The 15,769-nt window shown below is 41.0% G+C and overlaps 1 protein-coding gene across 1 annotated transcript; it reads left to right on the top strand.

Annotated features, from left to right (window-relative positions):
- Positions 1 to 2,559: 2,559 nt before the first annotated feature.
- CHMP2B (charged multivesicular body protein 2B) lies at positions 2,560 to 14,455 on the top strand. Its single transcript, XM_069785401.1, has 6 exons — positions 2,560 to 2,721; positions 6,006 to 6,097; positions 9,080 to 9,274; positions 11,803 to 11,905; positions 12,947 to 13,053; positions 13,210 to 14,455. The coding sequence occupies exons 1-6, from the start codon at positions 2,688 to 2,690 to the stop codon at positions 13,321 to 13,323; spliced, it is 645 nt and encodes a 214-aa protein (XP_069641502.1). The 5' UTR covers positions 2,560 to 2,687; the 3' UTR covers positions 13,324 to 14,455.
- Positions 14,456 to 15,769: the final 1,314 nt, after the last annotated feature.

Raw genomic sequence — 15,769 nt, forward strand, 5'->3', positions numbered from 1 at the left:
ACCTTAAGAGTTTCTTGAAGACTCACATGCCTGAAAGCTCACTTCTTTTTCTGAGAGTGTGTCAGAAAAGTATTTTTCCAAATCAGCCACTTTATCTACTGTTCTAAAGAACATTACCTGAAAGTGCCAATTTGCAAGGGTTTCTTCATAGCAGCCATTTCATCTGAGCACCTGAACATGTTTAGCTTTAAGCAGACTGAACCTAGTTAACAATGTGCCTAAATACTTCAATGGACCAATGCTAGAGTAGCTTTTATATATCTATCTATCTATATATCTTTAAAACCAAACAAACACCACCTTTTTCTAAGTACAACTCTAGAACACAGACCAGCTTTCCTGCTGTTAATCTGCTTTTATTACCCAAATTCATTTTTCATACTTTGCTCAATTTCAAATTAATACAGGATATCATATGATCCTTCTGAACCAATTTTTGTGTCCTATTTCACTCAACATCCAACAACCAGAAAATACAGTCACTGCTTGTTTGCTATTGATATTTGCATACAGTCACTAAAGAAAGGCTATTTATTGCATCTGATTGATTTTTACTTTGTCTATAGCATAAAGGACTAAGATATTATTTTTATATTTTGATTTGCGAATAGAACCTGAAACAGGACACTCAGAAGCTAAGAGAAACACTGAAGTTTAAGCGTTATTCTCTTAAAAGATAAATTCAAAGCCTTCTCTTATCCTATCACTACTACCAAAAAAGATTCAAATCAAGTATACGATAGAACCCCAGCGTTCAGGCTTACAGCACAAAAAAGTAAGTCTTGGCAAGCAATAGCTCAGGCATACTTTATACATCGCAATCATGAAGCCTATTACAGACATCTTTGCTTACCTCATCACAAATAAACATTCATGAAGAAATATTGTGGAAAAATGCTTTTCTGGTCTCATGGCTAATTAGCACAATTTAAGAGTAGCCCATAGTTAAGCTGCCCAACCTTTCTCTCAGAGGAAGGGGGGAACTGAATCTAAATTGCAAGCACTCTCCTCCCCTTCACCTGTGCATTTTCAAAGCCAGGATTTCAGTTTTGCTTACTAACTCATCTCTGACGGATCTGACCTAACAGACAGTACAGACATACAGGACTAAACTTGTAAAGGGTATTTTATTTAACTTATCTCATAGTGAATCGCTAAACTTCCGTAGTATCTATGTCATCACACATGATCTGGACTTCAGTCTAGCACCATTAGTGAAAAGCAAGTTAAAGGCCACGTGAAAAACAATGAAAACTTGCTATTTCCAATAAAGTAAGCATTTTCAGAAAATCAAGAAATACTTACACCAAATACACAGTTTATAGCTTCCTGTGTCCACATACATCTCCCCACTGTTATTATAATATTCTAATAGATTGGTTTTCCATGCAAGGTTATAAAAGTGTGGTTTATTAGGGTACTGCCACCATAAACTTACAATTCTTCCTCAGGTTAAATTTATATCTAGCTATCAAAATGCATTACTACATTCCAATCACTTGTTTTTTCTTGCAAATTAACACACACACACACACACCCCCAACGCTTTAAAGCGAGGGAAGGCATATCTAGCTAGCGTTCAGACCAATAGCTCCGTATTTTCTACCGTAGCTCCTTTTCTATTTTCTAAGGTCGTGATGTGTACGTAGGTAATTGACAATGATGAAACCACAGCTGCATTACAAACTACCTCGTTAAAAATTAAGGATTGCAATTAGACACCGAAAAGCAAGAAAACCGTCGTTCCTTTTCCCATCCTTCTCCATCTCGTGCACCGCGGCGGCCGCGGTCCTCAGGCAAAGGCTTATCTTAGAAGATGAACGCCTTACCAGCTCCCTCGGCACGGCAACGGCTCGGGACCAGGGCCCAAGAGCCGGGGCGCCCCTTAACAAACCCCAGCCCAACCCGCCAGCCCCCCCCCAGGCCGCAACCCCGCGGGCGCCCCCGAGGCGGCGGGGCCGCTCTGCTCGCCGCGCGCAGCCCCGCGCAGCCCCGCGCCCCCGCCTCGCGCCCCGCCGGCGGAAACCGGCCCCGCGCCCGGCGGCCGGAGCCCAAGCCCCCGCAGCTGCTCCCGCGCGGAGCTGCACGGCGAGGGGCGGCGAGCCCCAGGAGCACTACGCTGCTGAAGTTAATTAGTTTTTAATAATTAAACGTACACGAAGAAAACCTAAACCCTTCGGCGGTGCCTGGAGCTGGCGGGAAGGCGCGCTGGCCCGGCCCGGCCCGGCCGCAGACGGCCGGCGGGGGCCTCCCCGCGCTCCCCTCAGCCGGCTCCCAGGCCCGTCACCCCGGCGCCCGGGAGGGTCCCGGGGCGCCTCTCCCGCCGCCCGGGGTGACCAAAGCCAAGCGCGGAGAGAAACCCGGCGGAGAGGTGCTACCGCTGCCCCGCCCCGCCCCGGGCAGTGACTCCCGCGGGGGGAGAAGCGACCCCGCGGCCCCCCCTGCTGCGGCAGACCCCGGCGGGGACAGGCGGCCCGGGCCCGCCACGGCCGGCGGCCGCCCCGAACCGCCGCCGCCAGCGGGTAGGCGGGGGCAGCGCGGCGGCCCGGCCCGCCCCTCGCCGGCGGGGAGGCGGAGCCGGGCGGGTCTCCGCGGCCCGGCCGCTTCCTGGTCACCTGAGGGGGAGGCAGGAGCCCGCTGAGGCGGCGGCGGTGGGGGGTCCGGCGGCTCCCGGTCTGGCTGCCGCCATGGCCTCTCTCTTCAAGAAGAAGACGGTGGACGGTGAGTGGGGCGCGGGGCCGCCGGCGCCCGGCGGAGGGCCCCGCCGCCCGGGGGCGGCTGCCCCCAGCCCCCGTAGGGTCCCGGGCCCCGCCGCCCGGGGGCGGCTGCCCCCAGCCCCCGTAGGGTCCCGGGCGCGGAGCTGGGCCCGGCCTGGGCTCGGGGGGGAGCGGGAGCCCGGGGGTGGTGGCGGCGCCTGCGGGGCGGCGGCCTCGGGCTCTGTGTCCTGGCGGAGCGGGAACTCGCAGGGAGAGGAGGAGGCCACAGCCCGCCCGGGGTGACTCACCGGCGGCGCTCGGGCCAGGCGGGGCGGCGGGGAGAGTCCCCGGGCCGGCTCCCTGGGACAGCGAGGCGAGGCGGGGCGGGGGGGGGGGGGGTTCCTGGGGTATCGGGCCCTGCGGGGCGGCCGGGCCGGGGCGAGGTGCGGGAGCCGTGCCCCCGTGATCCCGGTGTGCGGGTGATGGAGGAGGGGGAGGAACGTCCCTCGTTGGCAGCGAGGGGACAGAACAGGCCGGCGAAGAGTTGCTGGAGCCGAGAAGGAGCCGGGAGGCGAGCGGTGCCGGTCTGCGGGAGCCGGCTTTCTGCGGCGGGGAGAAGGCGGCCGAGCACGGCCGCAGGCTCCGGGAGCCGCTGCCCGGCTGCGCAGAGCGGCTGCCGAGCCCCAACCGCTTGCTTGGCTTTGTACGCGGGTTTTGAAACAAGTTGGTCTTGATGTTTTTGTAGTCGGTCTGTCAACAAAACGCTAAAACTTAGGCAGAAGTAACCGTCTCCAAAGTAAAGCCGAAAAAGATCGCTTACCTGGCAGCAGTCCTGTGGGCAACGGTCAGGCCTCCAAATCGGTGTGCCCCAGGCGTGCCGGTGGGGCAGAGGCTGGCCGGGGGCTGGCGAGCCCCAGAGCTGGCTGTCTGGCATGTTGGGTGCCCTGTGTCAAATCAGGTGGGTCCTCGTTTCAAAATGGCTCGCCAAAAATGACGCTGTTCGTCAACCAATTGTGTGTCACCAACGGAGAATACGTGCGTTTGCCACTTGTCTCTTCCCGGTTTTGGTGCAACACCTGGAAGGGGAGGGAGGGGGAGATGGCACTGAGCTTCTCCTATGACCAAGGCGGATTGTGGGAGCCAGATCAAGCCCTACTGGGTGTCTCTTGTCCAACCTGTTTTAAGGAATGGAGGTACTTCCTCCTTACCCTGCTGTGCGAGGCAGTGACCTGACACACGGGAGTGGCTATCAGCAAAAGGCTGTCTCAGGAATGCCCCGTCTTCTTCTGTCTGCTGGAGTAAAGAATTTGCGTCAGTTATCACAGAGAAACAAGAACCAAGGTCTCATCTTGGCCTTCGCTTGCAAAAACAAATGAAAGGGCCTGTAACTGCAGATAGTTGTTTTCGGTTTATTGCTATCCTTAGTTTGAGCTTGTGAGATCAGAAACAACAGAAATAAGCATTGTGCTCACCCTTATTGTCTCCTGACAAGTACCGTTCTTGTTTCTTATCATCTTGAAGTTCTTATTTCTCAAGCTTTCTATATGAAGAGATTTTTTTTTTTAATAGTTATTGTAGTTAGAATAGACAGTCTTGTGTGTAGCTATTAAGGTTTTTCTTTCATTTTCGCAAGTGCAGCTGTGCAAGTAATATATGTTTATCTACCTTCAAAATTACTTGCCTGTAGCATTGTTTTCAGTATAATTTTCACTGCTGCTTTGCTGGTGTGAAGAATGCAGTGTTATATTCCGTGTCATCTTTCAGCTCATCATTATTGTCCATTGAAAAGTCTACATCTCCTGAAGATGCTTTTTGTGTAGTTCTTGGAGCAGTAGTAGCGCTGTAAAAACATGTCTCTCTTTCACGGAGTTTGTTTGGAATATGTATTTATTTGGCCAAAAACGATTGGTGGGAGAGGTTAGTGTATATGCTCTCTTTAGAATGCCACTGAAGGTTTGGTTTTTTTCTGGTTCAAACCTATTAAGGCCAAAATAATTTCGGCGATGGATGTTTTACAGTATTTCTGATTGTGGAAATGAAGAACGTGAATGCTTCTTTCTTTTTGTAGGAAAATTGTCACAAGCCTTAAAAAATGAAAAGGGTGGCTGCAGTGTCTAGAATTTATCCTTCATGCCTTTATTTCTGGTAGCAACTTTGCCTGTTTATATTGACTTTCATGTGCTTCAAACTTTGTAAGTACAATAGCAGTACCCTGCCATGTTACTTCTGTGGATCAGAAGAGCGAGCTTTAAACAAAGTTTATGTGACAGTCTGTTCCTTTTAAACTCCCACCCTAAGTTTTTTTTAAACTCCCACCCAAAGTTTATCTAATGTCGTGTAGACACATACGTTAGGAGTAGATGAATCTCTTCCTAAAAGTACTAACTTACTTCCTCTGTAAAGGTCAGAGGATGCTGAGTCAGATGCAGACCTCTCTACCTTTGCCCAGGTGAATCGCACCTAAGCACATGCTGTAAATTCTAACAAAAGTTAATTGCAACTAGCATGATTGATGCCTATATTGTAAATAATACTTGCTTTAATAAGTGGATGTTTCTGGTAAATGATTTTTAAATAGTACAGTAGACAAAACTCCTATGAAAGATAATACGTTTCACCTGATAGACAGGGTTCAAGCTTCTGCTGGCTATGTCAGTTGTCAGGAAACTTAAATTTGCTATAAAGGCCTCCACTTTCATATCTTAATATTCTTAAGCATCTGCTAATTGAAACACTATCTCTCTATAGTCTGACTTGAAGTTGGGCTGTGCAGATGCAGTATGTTTATGGAAGAGAGTAATCTCTGTCAAACCAGAATAAGGACAGAGAAGACCAGGATCCAGGACTTGCATCTAGGAGTATCTTCGCTGTTTTAATGGACTTGAGAACTCCTTAACTGCTCTCAGATCTCATATATAAGGTTTCTTCAGCTGGTATACCTGTTGCAGTTAGGCCTGACTGGTTGAAAAGCAGTGGGTTCACAGTGGATGTTATTGCTAAGTTAGTTGAACTTGCAGAAAAGTGTGTGTACCTAACTTACTGTGTGGTTAAGGCTATTGCTAGAGTGCAAAGAAACATACTAGGTAAAATAGCCTTTTTGTTATGGGATATGGCCTATGCTGCTGAAACACAATCATGTTGTATACATAAAATTGTATTTTGCTAATATTTCATATATTTGAAATGCTGACAGTTCATTCTGAACAAAGGGAGGCTGCCAAACACACCGCATGTCCACAGAGTGCTTAGCAGATAAAATGTTTATATAGTATTCAAAACTTTTCCCAGCTATAAATATTTTCTTTCCAGATATAATAAAGGAGCAAAATCGAGAGTTAAGAGGTACACAGAGGGCTATAACCAGAGATAGAGCAGCACTCGAAAAACAGGAAAAACAACTGGTAAGTACAACAAGGAACTTTATTTTACCCTTTAAAAACAAAGGTACACCCCCAATATAACAGAAAACTTACAAAGCGCTGAAGATACAACTCAATGTATAATAATTGAACACTAAAAAAGTTGTCTTCCCCTTTTTGACTTTTCAGTTATTAAAATTGTGTTGGAAAAAATATACTATCTAAAAGTGATTCTCGGCCTTTAAATAGGAAAAGCCTGAAACAATATGTTTCATAAAATAACCACATTCATTTTTCCCTTCCATTCTTAGCATTCTCTATCCTTCAGAATGTTTTTTACTATCAGGCTTCTAAATCAGTGGTCTTGTGATGGAAAAGCTAAAAGAAGTGTCAGGGCTATCGTATGTTACCATGATTCTCCAGCGAGAGAGTACTTGGAAAAACCATAGGGTATCATGAATACCCCATAGGGTGTTATTTTCATTCATATAGAACTTCCCTAAAACTAGCTAATAATAGTAAAACTATCTGCCTAAATTAAGATCTATTTAAAACTTAGTGTGTGTGAGCTATCGAGCATTCAGTGAACGGATGCTGCACCTGTGTGTGGCAGTATAATTGGATAAATGGATGTGACAGATGGTGGGGTTTGATGCATGAAGACATGCTCAGACTGTGGGAAAAGCTATGCGAATCCAGCCACTCTTTCAGTAGCTATTGAGGTGGTGTTTCATGGCAGCGAGTGGCATGAGTACCAAGAGGTGGGAATAATAATAAACTAAAAGAGGTCAGATACATTTTCTGGAAGCCTTGAACATGTAAGATATAATAGGTTACTCATAGGTAAGGAGTTTTTCAGTATGCAATATTTTGACTCTGGAAATAACCTTAATTTTCATTGAATACTCAAGTTGAAGTTTTGATTACTACATTAAATTGTTTCAGAAGTGTTGGATTTCTGAGAATAAGAAAGGAGAAGTGAAATATGTCTTTGAAAAGTTAAAAATTGCTATTATGTTGAGAGAATCAATGGACAATAAATATTAATTTTCAGAGTTAGATCAGGTGAAAAAGGACCAAGAGATTGTCAGTCAATCTCAGAACATTTTGTTATTTACTTTCTTCAGAAAGACTTTTTTTTTCCTTAACTATGAGGTACTACCCTGAGAAAACCTAGTTATATTAATTCAATGTATAAAAATACCTTAAAGTACGCAGACAGTTCTGTTTCAGTTCAGTAACCTCATATGACTGTATGAATTTTGATTATTTTTTTCCAGAAGAACATAACTGACTTTAATAAGCTTGCCCCAAACCTCTCAAAAGCAAATAATGTATTTCAGCTCTTTACCCAAATTCTTCTTAATTAAGAATAAAATCACCTATATATAGGGTTTGATTTCTGCGGCTGGATTATCTGCAATGATTTAGCAATGGTTGGTGTAGGTTTGCATTTTGCTTTGAAAATCAGGTTATAAATGCTACTTAAGTATTGCCTCTTGATGAGAAAAGTCCTATTTTCAAATGTTTGCTGTTAAAACTAGGGTGCAAACTAGTGTTTGCCAGTGTGCAAACTAATCTCTTCTATCCTTTGCAATACTTGAGGTATGAGAAAAGGAGATAATATTCTGGGCATGTTATAGATATTTGGTTTTGTGGTCTCTGTGAGCTACTTACAAAGAGGACAGCTTTACATATATTTCAAGCCTCTAATGTTTGAACAGTCTCATGCTCCTTATTTTCTGATCTGTACCTTCTTGGATTAAAAATAGTATGTGTGACACAGCCTTTCAGAAATTATGGATTTATAGAAAAGATCTTGTGCCGGTGCCATCTCTGTAGTAAACTTAACCATGGTCTTTCCTAGTAGTAAAGCTAATGCAGAGGGTCAGTTTACACTTGCTTTAAACATGACTGTTTTCATATCCTGGTGACCAGTATTTACATTTTCAGAGCAATATATCTTCTTGTAAGTACAGTTTTCTGGACTATCTGGACTACCAGTGTACATAAAGTGAAGCAACTGTATTCCTGTAGCAGGTACATTCTCCTGAAGAATCACAGGAGAAAGCTGATCTTTAAAGGGTGCTTTTACTTGATGATAAAAATCAAAACGTACAATTGGAGATGTACAAAGAACTGAGATACTATGGCAAGCCCTCCTTAAAAAGGCTGAAAAGGAAAAATTAGTTGAAAAGCTTACATTACCAAGTCACAAATCAGAAGGCATACTTCAAAAAAACCCAGCTGATAAGATTATTTGTGCCAAAATTTTCCCTGGTGCCTCTGGGCTAAGTAGCTTGCTATTTCTCCTTGAATTGATAGATTGGGGTTTGGGTTTTTTTGTAAGACAGAAGTGTCTTTCTTAAGGTTTAAGCACATGTTGTTGTAGACAAATTATACCACTTTTATTATGTGCTAAGTTAAGTCCAGCTAAATTATGTGGGCAAAGAGCCTATAATTATTGCTTATCTAACTTTATGTACTTCTTCCCCCAAAAGGTTATGAGATTCTCTTGAGGCTGACAAAGTGTTAAAAAGAACCTATGAACTCCGCATTTCTTCCATGGGTGTGATGTGGCTTGATTGCCTGTGAATGCAAGAAATCAAAGATGATTAGAGTCATGACACTAATAGTTAGCTGGCCATAATAATTTCTTCACTTATGAGGTTTTTTTTGAAGTGTTACTCCCTATCCAGATATGGAATTTAATGTGCACATATAAGTGAATGTGACTTTACGCAGAAGTTGAAGTCTTTTGGGGAACTGTGTGCTACCATACTATAATTCAGTTTTGTTGTGTTTTTTTCCTTCTCGTCAAATCATAACATCATTGCATTTATTCTACTAAATAGCCTTGGTAGAAAAGCAAGGAAGACTATTTATATAACTTTAAATGTCTTAAAAAAATAAAAATTGAGAGGATATTTAACTTTTGGAATTTAATTATTAGTGTTGAGGTTTAATTATAGTCTTTGTTTGAATGAAAATTCTGTAGAATTAATCTTATATCTTTTTTAACAGGAACTGGAAATAAAGAAAATGGCTAAGACTGGTAACAAAGAAGCCTGTAAAGTGCTAGCAAAACAGCTTGTACAACTGCGGAAGCAGAAAAATCGAACATACGCTGTTAGCTCTAAAGTCACTTCTATGTCAACTCAAACAAAGGTCATGAACTCTCAGATGAAGATGGCAGGAGCTATGTCAACTACAGCAAAAGTAAGGCATTACAAGATATTCTTTTACATTAAAATGCAGCATAAGGTTGCAAAAGTTAAGTCGTGTTATTTTGTGTAAGATGATTGAAGGGATAAAACTTATTGCTTAATATCTGAAATGGTGTTGAGCATACAGTAGGGAAATGTAATTTGATTCATAGAATGAAATTTTTGCCTAGTCAATCCAGCCAGTTAGCACCTAACGAAGCATATTTTCTTGGGCTAGACATCTGTGAAATAAATTTTTTATCTGTGATAAAAAATAAACTTGAATGCCAGTGGAAGAACTCTTTTAATACATCAAAAAAACCCAAACCATGCCACTACATGTCTGGCCTGTATACCTTGTCACAAGCAGTTTTTATTGGGGAAAAAGTAGGGCATGCTTCATCTAAAAATCAAGGTAGGGTGTCACAGTAGCTCTATGGCTTGTGCAAAAAGTAGGTTATTGCTTTGGATCTTAAGTTCCTAAGGAAACCTGATCTGGAGTTCCCTGTCATTCTCACTCTCCATGCTCTAAGGAAACAGTATTGCATTAAGTTTTCTCACAAATCCCATCTCATAAACTCAGATTTTTCAGACTCTTATCTGAGCTAGTTGTGAACTTTCCCCTATTTCCTTGAATGGATAAATAGGGAGTTTGCTTTTGGCAAGGAGGATTGTTCAGCTTGAGGGGTAGGAAACAGAATTAGCGTGCATCATTGTAGACAAGTTGTGCTTTTATCATAGTCCAAGTTAAATCCCATTACATGCCAGTTAAACACAGTAATGCAATGAAACTTAGTGCAGAAAGTAACGACTGCTAAGGCTTTGCTGTCAGATGTCTTTTAGAAGCAGTGTGTTGGCAGATATCAGCCCTTTGGTGATACAAAGTTGTGTCTCTGTAGCAAACTTTCCATCCTCCATGACTAACCCACAAAGGGGGGGCTCGTCTGACTGTACAAGCAATCAAGTTAAACAGCTTACTCCATATTCCTACAACAGTGTTGCATGTGAACAAGTTGGTCTGGCTTTTTAACTATTACATGGTTGACTTGTTTTTATCTACAAGACATCTTGGATTAAATTTCTCAAAACCAAAGTGTCACTAGACTAATTATGAAGGTAAGTCAGTAGAAAAAACAAAAATATTAAAAAAAATAAATTAACCAGCATCCAGAAAAGCGATATTTTTTGAAACACGGCAGGTACCTCTATGGACTAGTTTGTGTAACATTATTGGAGATTCTTCTGGTAATTTTTAAAGTGAGTATTTTGCCTTATTAACATGGGGAGCTTAAAAGAGAAAAGTATTCAGTTGTTCATTTTGAAGATAATAAACTATTCTTCATCTCATACAACCATCAGTGAAAAATATATGGAATCAGTTGCCTCAACAAGCAAGACAAATACATGAATGCAAAGTTTTCAAAGTATTTTCTATATACTTTTTAGCATGTATGGCACTAATTTTGGACATAATAAAGTCCAGTTAATAATTACCTGTTTCTTTTAATCATGCATCTAACCCTTATTTTCTGAAGATTTATAAACTCTGTATGAATTTAGTGGAAATATTTTTTTATTTCCATCTACAACTCTTGTAAAAGAAGTCTAAAGAACCAACACCTTCTAAGTCCAGAACAACTTTTTAAATTCAAATATCATGACTATGAACACAGTCTTTGAAATTCAAGTAACATTAGAAGCGTAATACATTATCACTTTAAACAAACTCAGAGATGAAGGCAGAAGAGCTTCTACAAAGCCAGTAGCAACTGTAGTAGCTTGACAGAATCCCTTTTAATTAATCAACTCTCTTATCTTCTTAAAGACGGTTAGACTTTATGTTTGAATTGCTCATGTCTATATTTAGGTTTTGGTGTCCCATGAGAGATACAGTAGCTTGCTTCTTAGGAAAGAAGAAAGTACTAAATACTGGTGCCTGCAAAGGCAGGGCTACATGCTTGTAGTAAAACAGGTGAAGTTTTATTACACTGTCACTGAAAGATTGCTACCCATTACAAAGGTTCACCCTAAGCTAATATGTACTTCCTGAACACTTCGATATTTGCTTTTCAGAGAAAAGTAATTTTTCCATTAAATTATAACATAAAGAAACAATTGCAATTTAATGCCTGTCCTCTAGTGGTGGTTTAAATAAATGTTCCTTACTGAATAGAAAAACCTGCAGCCATTCACCTCTTTAAAGTGTATAGCCTGCAAGTTAGGTAATATTGTCCCATTCTTTTCATTTAGATCAGGCAGATTTTTCCTAATATAAGGCCAGGAGAATGGTCGTGGTGCAAGACAGACGCATACATTTAAAAGCGTACCTATTAGGGTAGTAGCTAGCAATATTTCTTACTAGGTACAGACTGTACTGTTGATCTGTTGTGTCTACAGTTCTCACAGGATGTAAAGGTACAAAGAAAGTGAAATTTGGACTGAAGCGTTTTTTTATTAGAAAAGCCTTATTCCTTCTTAATGTATATATTGGTATTTACTAATGTCTCGTTGTGTGATTAAGGGTTTTTTCAATATTAATAGACAATGCAAGCAGTTAATAAGAAAATGGATCCACAAAAGACACTACAAACTATGCAGAATTTCCAGAAGGAAAACATGAAGATGGAAATGACTGAAGAAATGAGTAAGTTCTGCACTGCAGGGAACAGCTAGCTACAGCCCACAGTGCTCTTGGACGGGTAGAACCAGTCTAGAAATACTGATGCTTGAAGTTTTACTTCTACAATGAGATTGACAGCAAAAATGAAGAGCAAACAAAACAATGCACGTCTGAGGAGGGGAGCTGAGCCTTAGGCATTTTAGTAGTTCTAGATACTAAATCTAGAATCTGTTCCTTCCCATCTTCATGCATAACACCCATCATACTTCTAGAAACAACATACTGAAAGGGAAGAAGGTTTGAGACCAGTTCAAAATCTTGTTGGCATAACTGGCAGGGGAACTTGAAAAATTGCCCTTTCTGTAGCTGATTGATAGTTCTGCATGTGCTTTTTCTTCTGGGGATGGACACTTAATTTAGAAATTATTGATAACACGTTGGTATGGGATGGTTTTGTCTCTTTTTTTTTTATTTAAGCCACAAACTTCTTGGGGGGTAGCAAGTTTCTTGTTCCCAGTTGCATCTGTCTGTTGTAAACTAAGTAACACCAAACTTCCTGGTGTTGCTCACACAGTCTCCTTCCTATCCTAATCCCTGCCACTGTGTTGGCCATAGTAAGTAGTATGGACTCAAACCAATGTTGTTGAGCAAGATGTGAACACCTCAACTGTGCAGAACTGTATTGTTGCAATTCAGAAATTAGCTGAGTAGTTAACAATTTAGCAACTTACTTGGAGGAGGAAGAGGAAGGGGATTTTTATGAAACTGTAGAAGAAGTTTTTAAGAAAAGTTAAAACCTAGTAGAGGGGGAGATAGTTCAGTTGCTGTATTTTGGTGAAACTAAACATTTTTATAAAAGCAGTCATGCCTTACCCTGTTGTTGCTCTAGCTGTGCTCACAGGCTTTGCAAGGCAGAGGTAAGAAAGCCTCTCCAATATACAGGTGCTTTCTGTTAGTATCTTACACAGTAGTATTACTACTACATTCTGGGAGGATAGAAAGTGCTAGGTAATTTTAGTAACCATTTTGCTTAAAGCACTGTGGATTTTTTTTCTTTCTTCTAAGTTAATGATACTCTGGATGATATTTTTGATGCTTCTGATGAAGAGGAAGAAAGCCAAGATATTGTTAACCAAGTGCTTGATGAGATAGGAATTGAAATATCTGGAAAGGTATGGCTATTTTTACTCAGTTCATGTGCTTCTTTCCCTTCATTCCCTTTTTTTAATACTTTATTATAGCAGCCTTTATTCTACAGTCTTATTCTAGAAGTCAGCTTGTCATAATATGTATTATTTTGACTGAAGAGAACTTCTGTATTATTCTAGATGGCCAAAGCTCCATCAGCTGCCAGAGGCTTACCATCTGCATCAACATCAAAAGCTGCTACCATATCAGACGAAGAGATTGAACGACAGCTCAAAGCTTTGGGAGTTGATTAGCTGGATGGCAATATGCAATCTGCCTTCTAATTATTCAGCTGCAGACAGATGTAAAAAGTGCAAATACTCTTTCAGTGCAACTGATGTCTAGGAAAACTCTGAAGCTTCAGAAATGACAACTTGAAGTTGGTACTGGGGGAAGGAGAAGGGGAGAATATTTTGAATCAATTTACAGGGAGAAGTACACTTGGTGTATCCATTGCATGGAGTCTTTTTGAGCACTGGACCAACCAGGGCTGTAGTTCTAATGATAGATTCATTTATACCTCATCTGAATCTGTCCTCTGAATTCAAAGTTTTCTTCTATCTCACTTCCTGATCTATCTTAGAATTGGCTATTCTGTGGCTGGTGGTGATGCCTCCTAGGACAGCACCTATATAATATATATAATTTTTATAAAACTATCACTATAGAAAAACTCTTAGTCTGTCATCTTAGCACAAATGAAACTTCACCTTTGCTCTTAGTTGGAAACTATTTTCTTTTGATGAGAAATAGCCTTGAAAGTCTAGCAAAATTAGGCAGAAAGAAAAAGCATTTGATGTATTTCTTTCAAATTCCTGTAGTAACTTTGAGTTGATTAAATAATAGCTGGTTATTCTTTTTACTGAAAGGGAAGGATATAGTCCTTGTGCAGTTAATTTTACTGGAAGAGGATTTAAATTTGCTAGTGAACTTTGTTGCATGAAAGGCACTGACTGAACTCTATTGTACTGTAACATAGCTGGTTTCAACAGAATTGCTGTGCCTTTATGTATATAAATCTTGTATCTTTGTGATTTTTTTCATGAGTCTTTGAAAGGTGAGTAAACTTGTGCTTAAGATGGTTTCACAAAACACTATGGCGAGACCTCTGTGTGCACTTGATGGGACTCTGCTGAAGTTCAGAAATGCACTTGTTCGAAATGCAACCAGCGCACTTGCAAAAAGGACATTTGCCTGAAACAACATTTGTATATATTTTACAGTATTTCTTAATGGAAGGTAGCTGTGCATAATTGTATTGTTTACTAAGATGCAATTGATCACATTGATAAGCTAAATCTAAATTTTAGTTTTGAGAACAATTTTGGATGATACTTCATAATTACTTGTCTAAACACTATAATAAAAGTGTTCTGGTTCTGTGAAGATTTTTCTATGGTCTCTGAACTGCATCAGCATGGTTCTAGCTTTAAATGGAACGCATCGGGCTAGTGAAATAAGAACTGTTCATATTTTAAATAGATGACAAACTCTGAGAATGCAGTTCCCAGTTATGACTTCCCAGATGGTGTGAAGTTCCTCAGCCCTTAGCCTGCTGGAGATTATTTGCCCTTCAGTTGTGCTGATTTAGTGGGGCTGTTCATTGAACAGAAACAACAAGATCATCTTGGCTTTGAAAAGAGAAAAACAAAATACCTCCCAGGAGTGAAACCAGGATAACTGTGGGGGGACAGACTTCATAAAGAGACTTTGCTGCTAGAGAAAGTGTAGCAGGAAACCATAACCTCTATGAAGCTACTGTTGTCGCACCATCTGCTTTTTAGGATTGATGTCAACAGAGAGAGAAAAAACATAGGTGAGCCCTCATCTGTTTTTGGCATAGAAATGCAGGTGTTCTTTCTCTTTGAAGAAGTAATGGACAAACTATGAGTCTGTGAGGTAGTGGGTAGGAATGTGTAAGTTTACATATTGCATATATCCAATATGAGGTGCATTTTCTTTTTTTTACAAGTTATTTTGTAAAAATCTAATAAAAGTCTTTTTATTCCACAATGACTTTGTCCTCTGTAGGGTTAGTCTTACACATCTGTCTCTTAGTGGTCTTTCTTTGGACTTCTGTTAGCTGTGATAAATTTTCCTTTGACCTGAGCTATAAAGCAGCATAATATTTGTTGTAGTTGCTTGTGGGCCTTTGACTTAAACTCAACATTCAGTAAAGACTTGATCAAGTTTACATTCCCTTCTGTTTGTAACTGGGTGCCCAAGTACTGCTCGTAGGCATTGAAGGAGAAACCATAATGTGAAATAGGTATAAAATTACTGATTGATTGTATTTTGGTTGAACACCAAGGCTTATGTCCTTTCTGAATGAAGTGTGCACTTTATCCTTTTAATGACTGTCAAACCTGGGTTTAATTCTATTACGAGTTCTTTCCTCTGTCTATGGGGTTTTTGATGAACAGGAATAAAAGCATTGCTTTTTGGTGTCAGTAAGACTGCTAAACTAGGACTGCTGTCAATATCTATCCAATGTTTCTGTTAATAGTTACCTTTTAAGTCCTGCAGCTCTAATCTGTATAAAAATCTTTCAGTCGTAGAGAGAAGTGTTGTAGGTTTGCAGGTTTGCTTATATTTATTTCAATTATAGTTAGTATGTTGTAGGTGTCTAACAAAATTGCATCTCCTACTTAGAAAAAAATTCCTTTTAAATCACTCTTAGCAGACTAAAAAAAACCCCCA

This window comes from Haliaeetus albicilla, chromosome 6 (assembly GCF_947461875.1).
Source record: "Haliaeetus albicilla chromosome 6, bHalAlb1.1, whole genome shotgun sequence".
Lineage (NCBI taxonomy): Eukaryota > Metazoa > Chordata > Aves > Accipitriformes > Accipitridae > Haliaeetus > Haliaeetus albicilla.